Here is a 16,424-nt window from a genome sequence, read left to right as displayed (position 1 = left end):
TTTCATAGAGGGCAGACATTTAGTTTTAGTTTATCCAAAGCAATTTTCCTAGTCCTGTGATACAGTGAGATAAAAAATCTATGTCACAGTTATTTGAATGGAGCTTTAATTATAACAATAATTATGCTGTTGAATACATTCACCCAGTTACTGAAATAATTAAGGATTTTTTTCCTTATATGCAGCATAAAACTCCTGAAGCTGCAAGACAAAACATTTGGTGCTTATTTTAGACTACAGATTTCGCAGCAATTATAGTTTGGCAGCTGAAACTACAACTTAACACTTCAGTAAGTACGTTAGAAAGATCTTCCTGGGGACACTATATCAAGACAAGATTCTTCTCTGACAAAGATCTCTGTGTTTCTTGTGGATGAAAGCTCTGACTTGTTCTATAAAAGACCTGTTTTAAGCTCCATTCACCTCCTAAGACACACTTCTGCAGTGGTGTCTAGAAGAAATCAGTCAACAAGTAACAACTAGCCTCCTATGCAGTCACCAACAGCTGATGAGAAAACAAACCAAAACATAATGCTATCTCAGTTCTTCACTCCCATGGGTACCCCATTAGGCCATAAATTCTTAAGACAAGTAAGCAATATTAGAAGGTAACCCAGGGGTGTCTGTGTCTTTCCACTGACTACTAAGAGAATTTCGACAAACTAGATGTGTTACTTCAAAGTAAAGCAAAGCAAGATGAGTAAGGATATTAATGCCTGTATCTATCTATCTATCTATCATTACTAAACCTGATTTGGAACTCTACAGTATAGTGAACTACCACTAGGAGAAGGAGGAAGAAGACAAGTACCAAGTCCTTTACAGAATCACAGAATGGCTGGGGTTGGAAGGGACACCTGGAGATTATCTAGTCCAACCCACCTGCTAAAGCAGGTTCACCCAGAGCAGATCACACAGGAATGTCTCCAGGCAGGTCTTGAATGTCTCCAGAGAAGGAGACTCCACAGCCTCTCTGGGCAGCCTGTTCCAGTGCTCTGGCACCCTCCAAGTAAAGAAGTTTCTCCTCATATTCAGATGGAACCTCCTGTGCTTCAGTCTGTGCCTGTTGCCCCTCATCCTATTGTTGGGCACCACAGAAAAGAGTATGGTCCCGTCTTCTTGACACCCACCCTTGAGATATTTATGAACATTAATGAGATCACCTCTCAGCCTTCTCTTCTCCTGACTGAACAGACCAAGCTCTCTCAGTCTCTCCTCGTAAGAAAAATGCTCCAGACTCCTCATCGTCTTTGTAGCTCTCTGCTGGACTCTTGCCAGTAATTCCTTGTACTTCTTAAACTGGGGAGCCCAGAACTGGATGCAGTACTCCAGGGCAGAGTAGAGGAGAACCTCCCTCAATCTGCTGGTCACACTCTTCCTAATGGACCCCAGGATACCCTTGGCCTTCTTGGCCACAAAGAAACATTGCTGACTCATCGTCAACCTGTTGTCAACCAGAACTCCCCAGTCGTTCTCTGCAGAACTGCTTTCCAGCAGGTCAACCCCTAACCTGTACTGGTGCCTGGGGTTATTCCTCCCCAGGTGCAGGACCCTACACTTGCCCTTGCTGAATTTCATCAGGTTCTTCTCTGCCCAGTTCTCCAGCCTGTCCAGGTCTCGCTGAATGGCAGCACAGCCTTCTAGTGTGTCAGCCCTTCGTCCCAGTTTGGTATCACCAGAAAACTTGCTGAGGGTGCACTCACTCTCTTCATCCAGGTCACTGATGAACAGGTTGAGCAGGACTGGACCTAACACTGACCCCTGGGGAAACCCACTAAATACAGGCCTCCAACCAGAGTCCACACCGCTGATCACAACCCTCTGAGCTCTGCCGTTGAGCCAGTTCATGATCCACATCACCATGCATTCATCCAGCCCACACTTCCTGAGATTGCCTATGAGGAGGTTGTGAGAGACAGTGTCAAAAGCCTTGCTGAAGTCAAGGTAGACAACATCCACTGCTCTTCCCTCATCTACTCAGCCAGTCATACTATCATAGAAGGCTAAAACAGGTTGGTCAAACATGATTTCCCTTTGGTGAATCCATGCTGACTACTCCTGATAACCTTCTTTTCCTCCACATGCTCAGAGACCATGTTTGGAATGAATTGCTCCATCACCTTTCCAGGGATGGTGATGAGGCTGACTAGCCTGTGGTTAACTATCATGAACTCAGCATCAGTCAGGACAGAATAAAACCTTACAGGTGACAGGATACAACTGAAAAGCAAGGTCTCAGTAGGAAAGCAAGGAAACAAAGGAGATTGCAAGTTATACTAGAAAAAAACAGAATTCAAACCAAAACAAGAGTGAGGCAATGGCAAGTCTTCCAGTAAAATTCTTCAAAGTATTTTGAACAGGAATAAGCACTCCCTGATACCAGTTAAAAAGTTGATTACATTATTTTTGCATAATTAACAAGTCTGATTTTATCATATCTAACAGGAACAATCTTAAGCCAAAGATTCATATACCAAATTTCATGCCTGCTCCAAGAGTGCTTCTTGAAATGTCTAGTACATTTTCTAGTGTCTTCTACTTTGAAAGCTTTTCTCCAGCTGGCACATACTGCAGTGTATTCACAGACAGCAGTTTAAGTGCATGCCATTAAGCCTTTACTTTTGGTAAGTCAAACACGTCTATTTTGCTCTCCTCTCACATGACAGTCTTGTTATTCAACAAAAAAAACCTAGTCAGTCTCCTCTGTACTCAGTCTTCTTTATGTGACTGGAATTGTACATACCTCCTGTTTGGTCTGGTATTGTTGTAGCTCAGCCTTGCTGTCTCCAATAACAAGAGACTCTCGCTGTCCGATGAGTCGATTTTCGGTCTGTGTAAGCAAATCACAGATTTCCTGCAGTTTCTCTTTGCATTCCTGCTGCCGTTCAGCCACATCCTATGTTAGAGCCAAATACAATCAAACAATAAACCAAAAATGTCCTCATTTCAGCAACTAACAAACACTCTAATAGGGATAACCTCTGACCATTAATATTGCAAAGCAACCATTTTAGAAGTATGCTGTAAACATGATAGCAGTGGTACAAGGAGCAAGATGAACACACAGAAGTTATGGATAAACCTCAAGTGTGTTGTAAGTAAAAGAGACCATGTTTGATGGAATTGCCCAATAGAAGTCTGGCCATGCACATATGTGAAAGATGAAATCTCCAAACAGGAATGAAAATCCAGTCTCAACCGCTGAAACCTGTGATAAACACTATTCTGAAAAAAGGATATCAAAACAGAGGTTAGTTGTGATTGCGAGTTAGGCTCTTGTTGGTATGTATAATGTTACCTGAATAGAAAATGTTGACTTTTTAAGCAGCAGAAAAGAACGAAACATGCAAGCTTATTATTATTGCTAAATCCTAGAAAAGTATCTATGCCTCTCTTTTACTCAATTTTATGTTTCTTTAACAAAGCATGGTAGAAACAAATGCTAAACCAATACAAAGTCCTCAAAATGCTTAACCACCTTTCATTACGCAAAAACTGTGGGTTGAGGTGGTGATTCTGAGTCTTGACAGTGCTTCTGTGAGAGAGAAAGAGATGCAGTTACACAGCAGCATCTTATCCTACAACTGCAGCCATGCCAGCTGAAGAGGTAACTGCCCCAACCTGACTCGTGGCTTTCCCAGGGCTCGCACCTGATTTGCTCATGTTTATCCCTCTAACCCATCTCAGTCAAAACAACAGACATGGTAGCAAGGCTTCGAAAAAATCTAGTTCTTGGACTATAAAGACCTAGAAAAAGATCATATAAGCAGACAACCTGGTAAATCAGAGGAGAAAAAATGTCTTCAGCAGGACAGAAGTGATGAGCAATGGTGGGATAGTAAATTCATTGATGAATACAGATGCAGTCAAAAGAGATCACTGTTTTAGTTATTGATATAGCTGCTAAATAAACACCTGTGAGAAACCTCAAGTAAATTTCTCTCATTGCTAGGAAGAGCAGACCTGGTCACCTCAGGCTGTACAGATCTTAAAGCCCAAAACTGTGTCTGTCCATAACCTATTAACATGCTGGTATTGTGACTGTATCAAGGAGAGACAAAAAGGACATTTCACCAAACTTGCTCAACACCATCTTTGTAGTACTATGAATGTATCTGTAGTAAAACTGAGAAGATAGGAATATATTTCATAGTGCATGCTGGTATTACAATTCCTTGTCCATAGACAAAACTGCTCAACACACATTTACACAGAAAGGCAAACCTTCTGATCACCCAGCTCTTGCGCTGCCTGCAACTGAGTCTCTAAAGTTTCCACTTGAGATATTATCGCTTCCTGTACTTCCTGAAAAGATTTCTGGGTGGTATTTAAGAGCCTCAGTAGCTGTTTGCTCTGATTAGGAGAAAGATCTTGGGCATGTTCAGAAATGAAGAACTGAATATCGAACGCAGTGGACTCCAGCTGCATTTTTTTACTGCCAAGCTCTGCAGCACTGTTCTGTAAATGAAGAGAAGGAAATGACTAGCAAAGAAGACAAATTCAGTACAAACACAAGTATTACTACACTCTTCTCTTAGCTCTGTTCCCAAACGTTTTTCAGAGACAGTTTAGCCACAATAAATCAAAACTCTGGGTCAGAATCATTCTGACACATTCAGATATGGCATTTGAATTTGAGCATGGTTTGTTCTGGGTCAGTCCCTGCTTAGACAGCAGTAGATAAGAAAACCTTGAACATCCCTATTTCTTTGCTCTCTCATGGATGTCTGAAAATTGGATGACCTTCAGTTCTGAAAAATTTATAGTTGGTTAGGTTTAACATTTCTAGGTTCTACATTTGAAGACCCAGAAATGTTAAATATTTACTTGAAAGCATTCCTATTCTTAATTCCACAGCAAGAAGCCCCATTTCCAGCAGTGTGGCAAATTCTGCCCATAGTTACACACTGTGCAGCCCCCATGACATTATCATGCATACTGGAACCCTAATATAGCACAGTAAAATAATGGCGTTTTTATCATTCACACATGAACTTTACAAAAAACTTGATCTGTTTTTCATGATTCATTTCATGGAGTGTGTAATGAAGAGGCTTTTTATTTTTCCCCATGTCCTGTTCTCACGCGTAATTGATTTGGAAGGTAAATAAACTTCAGTAAAGATTCTGGATCTTATGCATAAAGATCCAATTTTAATCACTGAAACATTTGCATTATAAATTAGATTTCCAAAAAGGGTCAGATTTTATTGCAACAAATGTAAGCAGAACAAAGAGCTTTCTTAGTAAGCCAAACTCTATCAAAATTTTTTTCAAGATAAAAAGCAAATCAAGTAGTTGTCTTCCTAAGTAATTAGTTCTAGCTGTCTGTTTAAGTGATAGAGGTTAATGTACAGGTATACAAAATCTAGCTAATACTTCATAATAGGTAGTAACATTTGGCAGAAGTACCAACACATGCCATAAAGGACACTTACTTTAAGTAGCTGTAAACTTTTCTTGATCTCTTCTATGTCATTAGTATTCACTATGAAGTCATTTACAGTTTCATGGTGTTCTGCAATCCAGTCTGAAAATCTCTGCAGTTTGCTTAGAAGTTGCTGGTGTGATACTGCAAGCTTAGACTAGAAAGGGAAGTTGTATATTTATTTGTGTCCCTGGAGCCTAGTCACATTTTTTATGATATGAAAACCATAAATGTATTCTTATACTAAGATAAAACAAAATAAAGCAGAATCAAATCCCTCCTTTTTAGCTGAATCACCTTGAAGAAAACCAAGACAAAAAGGTACACTGATAAAAACGTACCATTTCCAAGTCAACAGCAGAGACTATTTGTTTTGCTCGTTTTGAAGATGTTTCACAGACAACCAAAAATGCTTCCCGCAAACAATCATAGCTTATCTTTAGCTCTTTAAGCGTCTCTTCAGGAATATCCCTGTGACAAAACTTTAAAAACTCTTCTGTCAACTTCATGTCCTTCTTTAGGATAATTGCAAAGGTAGCCAGTCCTGATTCAAAGGACTGCAAAGAGAATATATATAAAAAGCATTAAATTGCTAAGCAAGAAAGACATTTAAATCTGAATTACTTTAATTATATTTGAAATCTCTCTTTTTTTTTTTTAAATCTAAGGGCTCTTTCTAGCAACCATCACTGAAGCACAAGCATTAAGAATACAGTTCTTACCTCTAGTTGTTCTAGTTCATCTTTTAGTATTTCCAGGTTGTTACTAATAGGCTGCTGGTTATCTAGTTGGCTTTTCATATCTTGAAGCACCGCCAAATGCTCTTGCATTTTCTCTGTTAACTTTAAACATTGCTGTACTCCATTGACCTGAAAATGAGTTTTAACAATAAGAAAAGCTTTACCAAACTGACAGACTTGAAAACAAGCAACAGAAGTACTTGTTTTAATTATAATTTATTTCAAGTTTATAATTTTATTTCAACCATTTTTCAGTTTATTTGTTGTCTCCAGCACTTGGAAGGATTCATACAATTCCTTCAACACAGTCGTTACTTACCGTGCTAGGTGGGGTGTCTCCCAGGACGGCTGCTTTAGTTTCAAGAGGCTCAGTAAAGCCTTTGGCCAAGCTCTCTGTCTTCCCAAGCTCCTGGTCACTTTTCCAGGCAAAGTCTGTGTCATCTGCCAGTCTTTTCTCTTTAGCAATTTCTGATCCAAACTCTGATTGTTCTGTTGAGAAAAGAGTACAAAGCCCATCTACTTTGCCTTTACCTTCCTGTTCTGTGGCGATACCAGCAATCTGTGAGCTTGTAAGCAAACCACTTATCAGCTCCTCTAACTTGCTTGCACTTTCAGCTCCAGGTGAGATTTGAAAAATCTCCAGAAGCTCAGAAGTAGTAAGTTTTGGAAGAGGAGCTTTCACGCCTGTTTCACTCTTTCTTTCACTTGGATCATCCATCTTTTGCTTGCAGGATTCCTGCTTCAGAATATCACGAAGAAGATCAGGACTTCTGCAATCAGGCGAAAGGGATGAAAGAGCATCACTGTCCTTGGACTGTGGACACGGCGTGGTAACTGTTAATGCAGTTCTGACAGCATTGCTGATTTGCTTGAGATTTGACTCACTAGATATGTCACTCCCAAGCTGGGTGCTTCTCACCATTTTAAGTAAACTTTCCATTAAAATTTTGGTATCAGAGTAACTGAGGGGTTCACCCTCCTGTTTACAAACATGTCCCATTTTCAATTTCCTTTGTAACACATTCTTTAAGTCTTCCATTAGTATGTCAGACATTTCTGGTGACTGTGAAGTACATTCCTTTACTTGAAAATCTTTGCAGGGTCCCATTTCCTTTTCTAATGACTCCATGGACCTTTGTTTCTGGAAACCATTTCCAAGGGAAGGGGTCTCACAGGCCATGACATTTTCTCCCTTTGTGTTTTTCAGCGGGACACTCCCATCCCCTGATTCTTTGGCATCCTCAATACTTCCTAAAGCATCTGCTTTTACTGGGGAAAATTCAGTATCATTGCTCCTCTCGTTTTCTGAAAAGCCTTCAAGAACATTATTAGTGTTTTGACAGATAACTCTCCCTGTTTCTGTAGTTATGCTCATTTCCTTTAGTTTCACTGTATCAGTTGAGGGAAAAGAATAAGCGTTAAATTCACTTGAATGCATTTCATCCATATTTAGCAGAAAATCCTTTTCATTCTGTATACCCTTTTCCCTTCTTTCCCTGTCCTCAAAGCAACAGGACTCAGTTTTAACCAATTCTGAATGGCTACCTTCTTTTATGTCTGTGCTACATACTTTTAAAGAAGTGGAAATGTTAAAATCTCTCTTAAATTCACCTGATTCCACATCACATCCAACATTAAATAAAGCTTGATCAACATTTGCTTTTTCCTTACTTGAAACAGGAGTTTCTCCATCAGCTTTAATTACTGATGCATCAAATATTTCCCCAAGGCTTTCCATCTGAATGGGACTTCCACTCAGCCCCATGATATCACATTCCTCCATAATATTTACTCTAGCTTTATTTTCTGTAGGAATTTCAAAATCTCTTCCTATTTGATCATACTTCCTGCTGTGGAGTGGATGCACTTGATCACTGAGAGAACTATCACCATCACTCGCATAAGGCATATCCACAAGAAATTTACTGTCCATTTGGGGTGAACTTGTCCGAGTACTTTCATCATCGTCAGTAGGTTTTTTTGTAATTAGGAAGGCTGCTGCACCAATGTCAGATGTCACAGTATCATCAAGAAGCTGAAAGCTTGGAATATTAGACAGTGTTTTATTATTTTCTTCACACTTATGGGACATCCATTTAGTATCAAAGGTATTTTCAGACTGAATAGGCCCAGTAGTATCTTCTGACATGTGTTTACTTTTGATACAAGTCCCATATTTATTTTCTGTTTGCTGCTGCCTGTCTTCTTCATTTGTAAAACCAATACATCTTTCCTCAGGAACACCTGATGCAAATTCACGTTTTCCTGAGGATAGTTTTCCATTTTCATAGTTAGACTGGAATTGCAAAGTATACCCTGTCTTGTGGCCTGAAGGATAGCAACAGTCATCAATATTCTGATTATTTTCATTGTCATCTCCTATGTCTCCTAACGAAATTAACAGTTGGTCACCTTTGTTTATACATTGATGGTGTGCGTTAAAAACACCCATTTCTTCATCACTGTCAGAATCAGTGTCAGAGTCGTCATAACTATCATAATCCTCCTCATAATCTTCCTCCTCCCATGTTCCTTCAGATTCATCTTCATCGGAGTCACTTTCTGGTTTCATTTCATCTTCCTCATTTCTGTTTTGCACTTCTGCTTCATACTTCTGTAAAGAAGTAAGGCCTCCCTCCTTTCTTGCTTCGGTCTCCAGTGTAACTGGTAATCTTTGCTCCTTCTCTCCAAAGCTCTCTGTTCTTTCCCTTTCCTCCTCAGGGATCCTTTCCACAGCTTCAACACTTGCAGAAGCTATATTTATGCTCTCGGTTGGGCCTGCCAGATTTACACGGACACCCTCTCCAGCATTAGTTGCAAGTTCTTGAAAAGAACTAGTGTCTTTTCTCAGGGTTATTAGACCACTCTTCCCTTCTAAAAAACCCAATGGAACTGATGTTCTAGATAATTCTGGCTCTGGTGTATCATCATCCCCCAAATGCAAGGTATCAACACCATCATCACCTTGAGGAGTGCCATAAGAATCATCATCATCAATTTGTGGAGTATCATATACATCACTATCATCATCACCAGCCTGAGGTGTTTCATAGGCATCATCGTCATCATCATCAAACTGAGAGCTGCTCTCTTCAGAGGTTACCTCGCCACATTCATGCTGCAAGCAGTTCCTTTCAAACTGTGGGATGCCATCACTCCCTTCTACTGATGAGTCAGAACTACTGTCACACGGCAGTAACTGGCTGAACTGACTGCTTTCTTCTGCTGCTAGCCCTTGTGCCATGCTGTTGCTGTTCCCCACGGGTGGTCCACTCTGTATAACAGTATCACCATCCAACAAAGGACTGCAGTGCATGTCTCCACTATCTTCCAGACACAGCTTACTCTGCAAATCAGTACAATCCTCCAAGGATGGCCTGCCATGTATATAAAGATAGTCCTGCAGGGATGGCCTGTTATGTAAATCAGTGTAGTCTTGAAGAGGTTGCTCCCTATACCCATTATCTTCAAACTGTAGCATGTCGCCACATAGATGAACCAATTCTTCTGGAAGTATGTATTTAGTATCTGCACTTACACATGAACCAAGACTTCTCTGGAAATCCTCTTTCTTGCTGCTATCCAGTATCGCTGTGTTATTTTCAGCTTGCTGAATGTGAGGCTCATATTTTGTGCACCTTTCCAGCTCTCTCCAGGTTTCATTATCTGACAAATCATTCACACCCAAGGAATTTTGTAAGGTTTTATCATTCCTTTTTTCATTACGCAGACTGTCTGCCATACAAGTCTCCTCCTCTGTTTCTGAAATAAGATTTGGATTTTCATCATTTGGAAGATATCTTTCAAGGTTTTCTGAATTTGCCTTCTGCTTGTTATGCTTACACAGTTCTGTCCACTCAGAAACCTCCAGAAAACCTCTGAGTGCATTTCTGTTCATGGAATTTTGAGTGCTACTTACTATTTTTCTAAGCTCTGTAGGATTAGTTGACAACTGTGTATATTCTGATTGCTCAGTATCAATAGCACTGCAAACACCTGGTCTACACACATGGAGATCTTCTCCCTGTAAAGATATGTAATTGCCCAAATCTTCAGACTGATTTAATTTCCTGTTATTAGACACATTGTCAGCACCTGAACGATCACCCTGAACACTGCCCATAACATTATTAAAGTGGACACTGCCAGCTGATTTTAGGTTAAGTCCTTTTGGGCTTATACACTTGTTATGAAACTCCATTTCTGACACATCAGCATTGCACGCAGCACCATCACCTTCCAGCAACATATTGATGGCTTCTTGCAGCTGTCCATCATATAATAAAAGTCTTCCTCCAGTGTTTGCATCCATATAACTATTTACCATCAGATAAGACATGAATAATTTCTTAGCTTGATCTAAATTACGACATACATGGTCTTCTGTGCCAGAATCTTCATGTTCCTCCTCACGGTCAGGACATACAGATGGCAAGAATTCATATATTGATAACCACCTTGCAGCATTTTTACAAGGGGACTCTAATTCTTCTACATTGGGCATTTCATCTGGTAAAGTCACATTGGTCAAAACAGATACAGTATTAATATCTAGTATCCCTGATTGTGCAGCCTCATCTAGACTGACTATTTCACAAGTTTCTGGAATGTAAAGTGCAGCTATTTTCTGTCTATTATTTAGTATTTTGAATGCCAGCTCATTTGTTATCATCTCTTGGTGCAAAGACGTTGATATGGGGAATATTTCACCAGTGTGAGGAAAAATCAGTCCAACAAAGCCTCTCTGTGCTTCTAATACCAGCAGAGCACTGGTAGATGATATCAAGTTGCACTGCACAGCTTCATCAACAGTCAAGCGCTCTCCTGAATTTGGACAAAGGATTCCACCAGTCTGAACCTGATGCGTGAGGATCCCGCAAGCAGTGTCCTGATCTATCAGCCCTTGTCTCATGGCCTCTTCCACAGTCATTCGCTTCCCTGAGTCAGGATCAATTAAACCTCCAGACATTAACTGAGCACCCAGTAGCCTGAACATTGTTTCCCGATCAATGAGCCCTTCATGGGCTGCCCTCAAAATAGTTATCTTCCTTCCACATTTGAACATGATTCTGCCTTTTTCTTGTGGTTTTACAGGTAAGAGTCTTAATCCTGTTTCTTCATGTATTATGCTTCTATGAAGCATCTGTTCAAGCGAAATCTTCTCAGCACAGTTTGGGTCTATGAGATCTTTACATGTGTCTTGTCTTTCCAGAAGCTTTTTATATAATGTTGGAGTAATCAGGTTTCTCTGGAAAGCAGTCTGCAAAGTCAGGTTTTCGCCAGTAGATGGTAAAATCAAGTGCCCACTTGAAAGCTGATTCTCAAGAATTTTGATAGCCAAAGGTTCTGAAATTAGACCTTGTTCTAAAGCTGACACAACTGGAATATTTGATAGTGTTGATTCTGAAATAAGCTTCTTTGCACTACTTAATTCCTGCAACTGCGACAGAGTCTGCTCATCAATCAAGCCATGAGCTTTAGCTTCTTCCAAATCATAACATACTCCTAATTCTGGAGAAATTATTCCAGAAAGGATCAGCTGATTCTCAAGCAATCTAATTCCAGTGTCATAGTCAATAAAACCTTTTAAAATAGACTGAAAGACCGAAAGGACTTGTCCAGTTGTTTGGTCAATGACACCAGCAATGACTTTATTCACCTAGAAAGAAATATAAAAGAAAAGCTGTCACTATTTTCAGGCCGTGTATTTTACATTTTCTTTTGAATGCATGGAAAGCATAAAAACATGTACTTACCAGGCCTGGAGGAATGCTGTGAATGTTAGCAGCTCAAATGCGCAAGTGATCTATGTCATTCATTCAACAGCACACGATGTGATAAAAGATTTAAAATCACATGCATCTGTGAATTGAAAACCTATGCTTTGCACACATAAATAGGGTTAGTGAAAGTCAATAGAAGAAATGATTGCAGAGTGAGCAAATAGAACATATACCTGAAAGGCAAATTTTCATGCTCTAAATGTCTGTGAAAGGTTAGAATATTCAGAAACAGTATGTGATTCAAAACAACCATGCTATTCATGTTTACAGCATACAGCACTTTCGTTTATACGGTCAACAATATGGAATAAGATACTCCATCACCAAATATTGCATTTAGTTTGCATGGAAAGCATGAAGTCAGTTTTGCAACATTATTTGAACTAATTACACAGACACTGTCTCTGTGTAGATGAGAACACTTTTTTGCAACGTAATTTTTGAGAATACCATATTTAAGATCCATTAACAAACGTATTTGTAGTGTCTCAGAGCTAATCACATTAAGTGCTCACATTTTCATATCCAGATAAACTTTAAGAAAAACTGAAAGCAGATCTTTTCTAGAACATTTCTGAGTGATATATGGGAGAGATTAACATGTTATTTTGTGGTGTCATTTTTGCAGCAGAAACACAGACTTATCTAGCACAAAGAATGGCTTTGAAGAGAAGAGTTAAGAGATGAATGATTTATCTTTCTTCATGCAAGGCACACATTATTAAGACTCCTCATAAAAAAAATCTGATGAGCAGAATGTTCATATGCACAGGTGAGGTCACACACAGTATTCCATAGCAAATACAAAAAACCTTCAGTCAATTAAACCTCAAGCTCCTTTACACACTGTTAATTGCAGCTTCTTCCTTTACTGATCATTTGTGGTTCCCAAACCATGCAGTAAATCTCAGAAGAGACTGAAATCTAAGTTTCAGTCTTGTTACCTTTTCTTCCATCTTTTCATCACCCAGATACTGTTCCTCCTGCAGCTGCTTCAAAGCTTCATTGGATAACAAGTTGTAGCTCTCCTGGAGGGATCTGACTTGCTTTTCCATTTCATTTCTCTCTTCATCTGTCATTCTATTAAGAAGAAAATAAAAATGGAAGAAAATCTCTTTGAGTAATTTGTAACCTGCAGGGACTGATCTGCTTACCCCCTTAAAAAAGGCGAGGCAGGGGGGGAAACTGGTAAAAGCAGTCTGGAAAAAAATGTAGCCTAATTAACAAGGATGTTCAGGAAAGCTACAATCTGCTTGTAGTTATTCAGGAAAATAAACTACACTAATCTAGAATTTATGTTGAATTACCGCTAAAGCATTTAACCTTTGCATGAGCCTTTATTTACAGAGTACCAGTCAAGACAGGTAACACAGCTAGCAAGGAGTTCTATCTCAGCAATTTAATCACAGAATCACAGGATGTCAGGGATTGGAAGGGACCTCAACAGACCATCCAGTCCAATCCCCCTGCCGGAGCAGGAACACCTAGATGAGGCTACACAGGAAGGTGTCCAGGCAGGTTTTGAATGTCTCCAGAGTAGGAGACTCCACAACCCCCCTGGGCAGCCTGTTCCAGTGCTCTGTCACCCTCACTGAGAAGAAGTTTCTTCTCAAATTTAAGTGGAACCTCTTGTCTTCCACTTAATATCTTAAACAGTCTCATTTCAAATACAGATGAAACAAACTTGTGACATATAATACAAGTGTTAATTTACTCCTAATTTAATAATTTTCATTTGAAGTCACAAAAATTAACATCTGATGTTTTTAAGCCGACCACAGCCAGATTCTTGACATAAAAATGCATCAAGCTTCCCAAACGGGAAGATAATAAGACTAACAAAAAAACCTTGATATATTTGTACATGAAACGTAAGTGAAACTGTAAAATGAGGAGAGGATTTCTTTTTAAGCAAAGAGTATGTACTGATGCAATTCATTACATTGTTCAAAAAATATAAAATGGCATACTTGTCACTGTGCTTAGCTAAAAATGACTGAGTAGTCTGCAGAGCTTCAGCTATTTGTTCTTTCTTGGTTGACATTTCATCCAGGGAAATCTGCAAAATAAACAACCCAGGTTCAAGACTTAACTATGCACATATATAAAAAGAAAAACAAAGTACACGGTATTTCTATCTGGGACCAAACTCAATAGTAAAAGAACTCAATTTTTTTTCCTTCAAATATCTGCCACTCTTAGAGAAGTATTATTTATTATGAAACTGCATCATTTACAGATGGATAAGGCATTGTGTTATGCCTCTTTGCTAAATAAGTTGTATTAGAAAACTATTAGGTAAGACAAATGGAATTTATTTGTTTGAAAATTAACCAATCATTTAAAACCACTTCTTATAGTTGGTACAGTTTAAACCAGGTTTATAAAGATACATGTATAATGGTCATGTTCAAGAAGTTGCTCACCAAGATAAGAGAAAACTTTGAAAAAAATAGTATCAAAAGGCCACGAACCTTCATGCAATTTAATGACGAGACAAATGCAATATCAGACACTTGAAAAAAATGAATTATTTATCAATACTCTTCATGCTATCACTTCTGTGTTATCCCCACGAAGGCACTTGTTCTGGCACAGGAACTTCTGAGAATTTAATCTTTTAACTTTTGTGAGAAACTGCCTGCAGCCTTTTCAGCGAAAAGCACTCATTTGGGATAAAAAAAAGGCAAAATATCAAAGGGGAGTCTAGGATGTCACTAGCAAGCCCAAGATACATACAATGTCTGTGCTAAGAGAACTCTATCAAGGTTGTTTGGCTCTGTGTTCACCTGTCTCCGGAAACAACCAATTCTGCCCCTGGGTGCACTGCACCAAAGGGCTTGAGTGCAGCCTTGAACAGTGCAATCACCACCAGCAAGCCACAATCCCACCACTTGCGCTGCTTGGGCAGAACCCAAGAGAGCAGGCACTGTATGCACTGCACAAGATGGCAACATGGGCAGGCTGAGGTAGCAGGTGGGGTCATGAGCTCCACTTTGTTCGTGGAATTGGCCTCGCTGCAGCTGCTGCCTGCACCTCGTCACTACTGGCACCAGCTTCTCCACGCATGCCATGGCTACACCCCACAGCTAACACTAGCTATCAAATCACTAGCCTACATTTTTCTACAAAACTTGTCAAGCCACCTGTGCTAGTCAATGGAAACACAAAACCAGGCACCTTTGGATGATGCCACTACATTGCCAGGGTGTTTCAAAAGGGAAGGAAACACCCTCAGCAAATGCCCATCTCCCACAGGCTGGAGGAAGCCAAGGGGTCGAACTCACAGGTTACTCACTGAGGGCTCACGGTGGAGGGGGGTGATGCCACCCATAGGTGCTGAGGTAAGCTGAAAGGCTCTAAGGAGTTGAGCACTGGCCCAATACTGACATCGATTTGCACTGTTGTCATTAACAAGGATAGAAAAAGACTAGTGTTGAATGATTCTGCAAATCCTGATCCTAACTACTAATGATTTACCAATCTTCCTTCTGCAGACACAAGGACAAGCTCATTTACAGAACTAGCAATGATTCTCTATGACCAAGTGGTGTGCTGGGGCCAGGGGCCATCGGGACTGCAGGACTGCTGACCTGTCCAACAGCAAGCTTCATTTACGGGCATGCTGCTCCAGTGGCTCTAACCAGCACACATGACCAAAACAAAATGGCAGGAACAGCCTGCCAGGAGGGCCAAAGTAATGTTTGCATGACCACACATCCCGCCCTGTACCAAGGGATGTGGAAAAGACACTGCTCTGCTTCTCTGCCCCTCAGTGTGCAGGTAAACCTTCATCTACTGACATCTTTCTAGGTGTCACCAAGCTATTTTGTGGGCCAAGTCTACCAGGGGTGCTGTTAGACCTAGGAAACTTCACAGATGGAAATTTATGGTCAGAGTGACAACTGTACACAACAACAATGTACCTGTTGCATACAAAGGTGTGACGATGGAACACTCCAGCAGCCTGTGGACTCGTGATAATAAAGAGGGCTCAGTCAACAACTGCTGTATTCCCCTTGACTATCCCATATAAGAACCCCTCAAAAATAACTTTTTAAAGGTGAACGAAAAGATACCTGGACCTCAGGCCCCTCTCCTGCAAACTCCCTCCTTCCCAGTGCCACGGTGGAAGTTACCAGATTTATTCACTGAACTACCTCAGGCCAAGGGGACAGACCCACAATGTGCTGTCCTGCCAGGATGCACTGGCCCTCTACTAAGGCCGAGTGATGGTCTGCAGGGTCGAGCTTCTCAAACTGACATTTTGCAGTGTCAGAATATGTCACACGTCAAGCCTGTAAAAAGCAGCTTGCAATTTTTCCTGAGTACCATGTTTGTGTCCATAAACATTGGTGTACATTTATCCAGCCCTCAACTCACAACCAAAGGTGGAATTATATCTTTAGTAAAATGTGGATGGTCATTTTAATCAACACATAAAGCTAAAAAGAGGAAGTGGTATTTTACTAAG

General features: G+C 40.2%; 1 protein-coding gene across 22 annotated transcripts in view; it reads right to left on the bottom strand.

Moving 5' to 3' along the window:
• The window catches only part of DST (dystonin), a 306,806-nt gene that overhangs the window by 102,316 nt on the left and 188,066 nt on the right, over window positions 1-16,424 (bottom strand). For 15 of the 22 annotated variants that reach the window (XR_014183507.1, XM_082047199.1, XM_082047216.1 and 12 more), the window contains 8 exons: window positions 13,921-14,009; window positions 12,895-13,030; window positions 6,487-11,826; window positions 6,150-6,296; window positions 5,769-5,984; window positions 5,438-5,584; window positions 4,225-4,458; window positions 2,744-2,896 (listed from right to left, as the gene is read on the bottom strand). Coding sequence is in view for 21 of the 22 variants with exons in the window: in XM_082047199.1 (XP_081903325.1) it covers window positions 2,744-2,896; window positions 4,225-4,458; window positions 5,438-5,584; window positions 5,769-5,984; window positions 6,150-6,296; window positions 6,487-11,826; window positions 12,895-13,030; window positions 13,921-14,009 (6,462 nt within the window). In the remaining variant the exon portion in view is untranslated. The remainder of the gene's footprint in view (window positions 1-2,743; window positions 2,897-4,224; window positions 4,459-5,437; window positions 5,585-5,768; window positions 5,985-6,149; window positions 6,297-6,486; window positions 11,827-12,894; window positions 13,031-13,920; window positions 14,010-16,424) is intronic. The other 7 variants (XM_082047204.1, XM_082047205.1, XM_082047208.1 and 4 more) reach the window with 1 other exon arrangement.

Source organism: Streptopelia decaocto (assembly GCF_964273445.1).
Source record: "Streptopelia decaocto genome assembly, chromosome: 3".
Taxonomy (NCBI): domain Eukaryota; kingdom Metazoa; phylum Chordata; class Aves; order Columbiformes; family Columbidae; genus Streptopelia; species Streptopelia decaocto.
The sequence above is the reverse complement of the archived record's forward strand: the minus strand, read 5'-3'. Positions and strand labels throughout refer to the sequence as shown.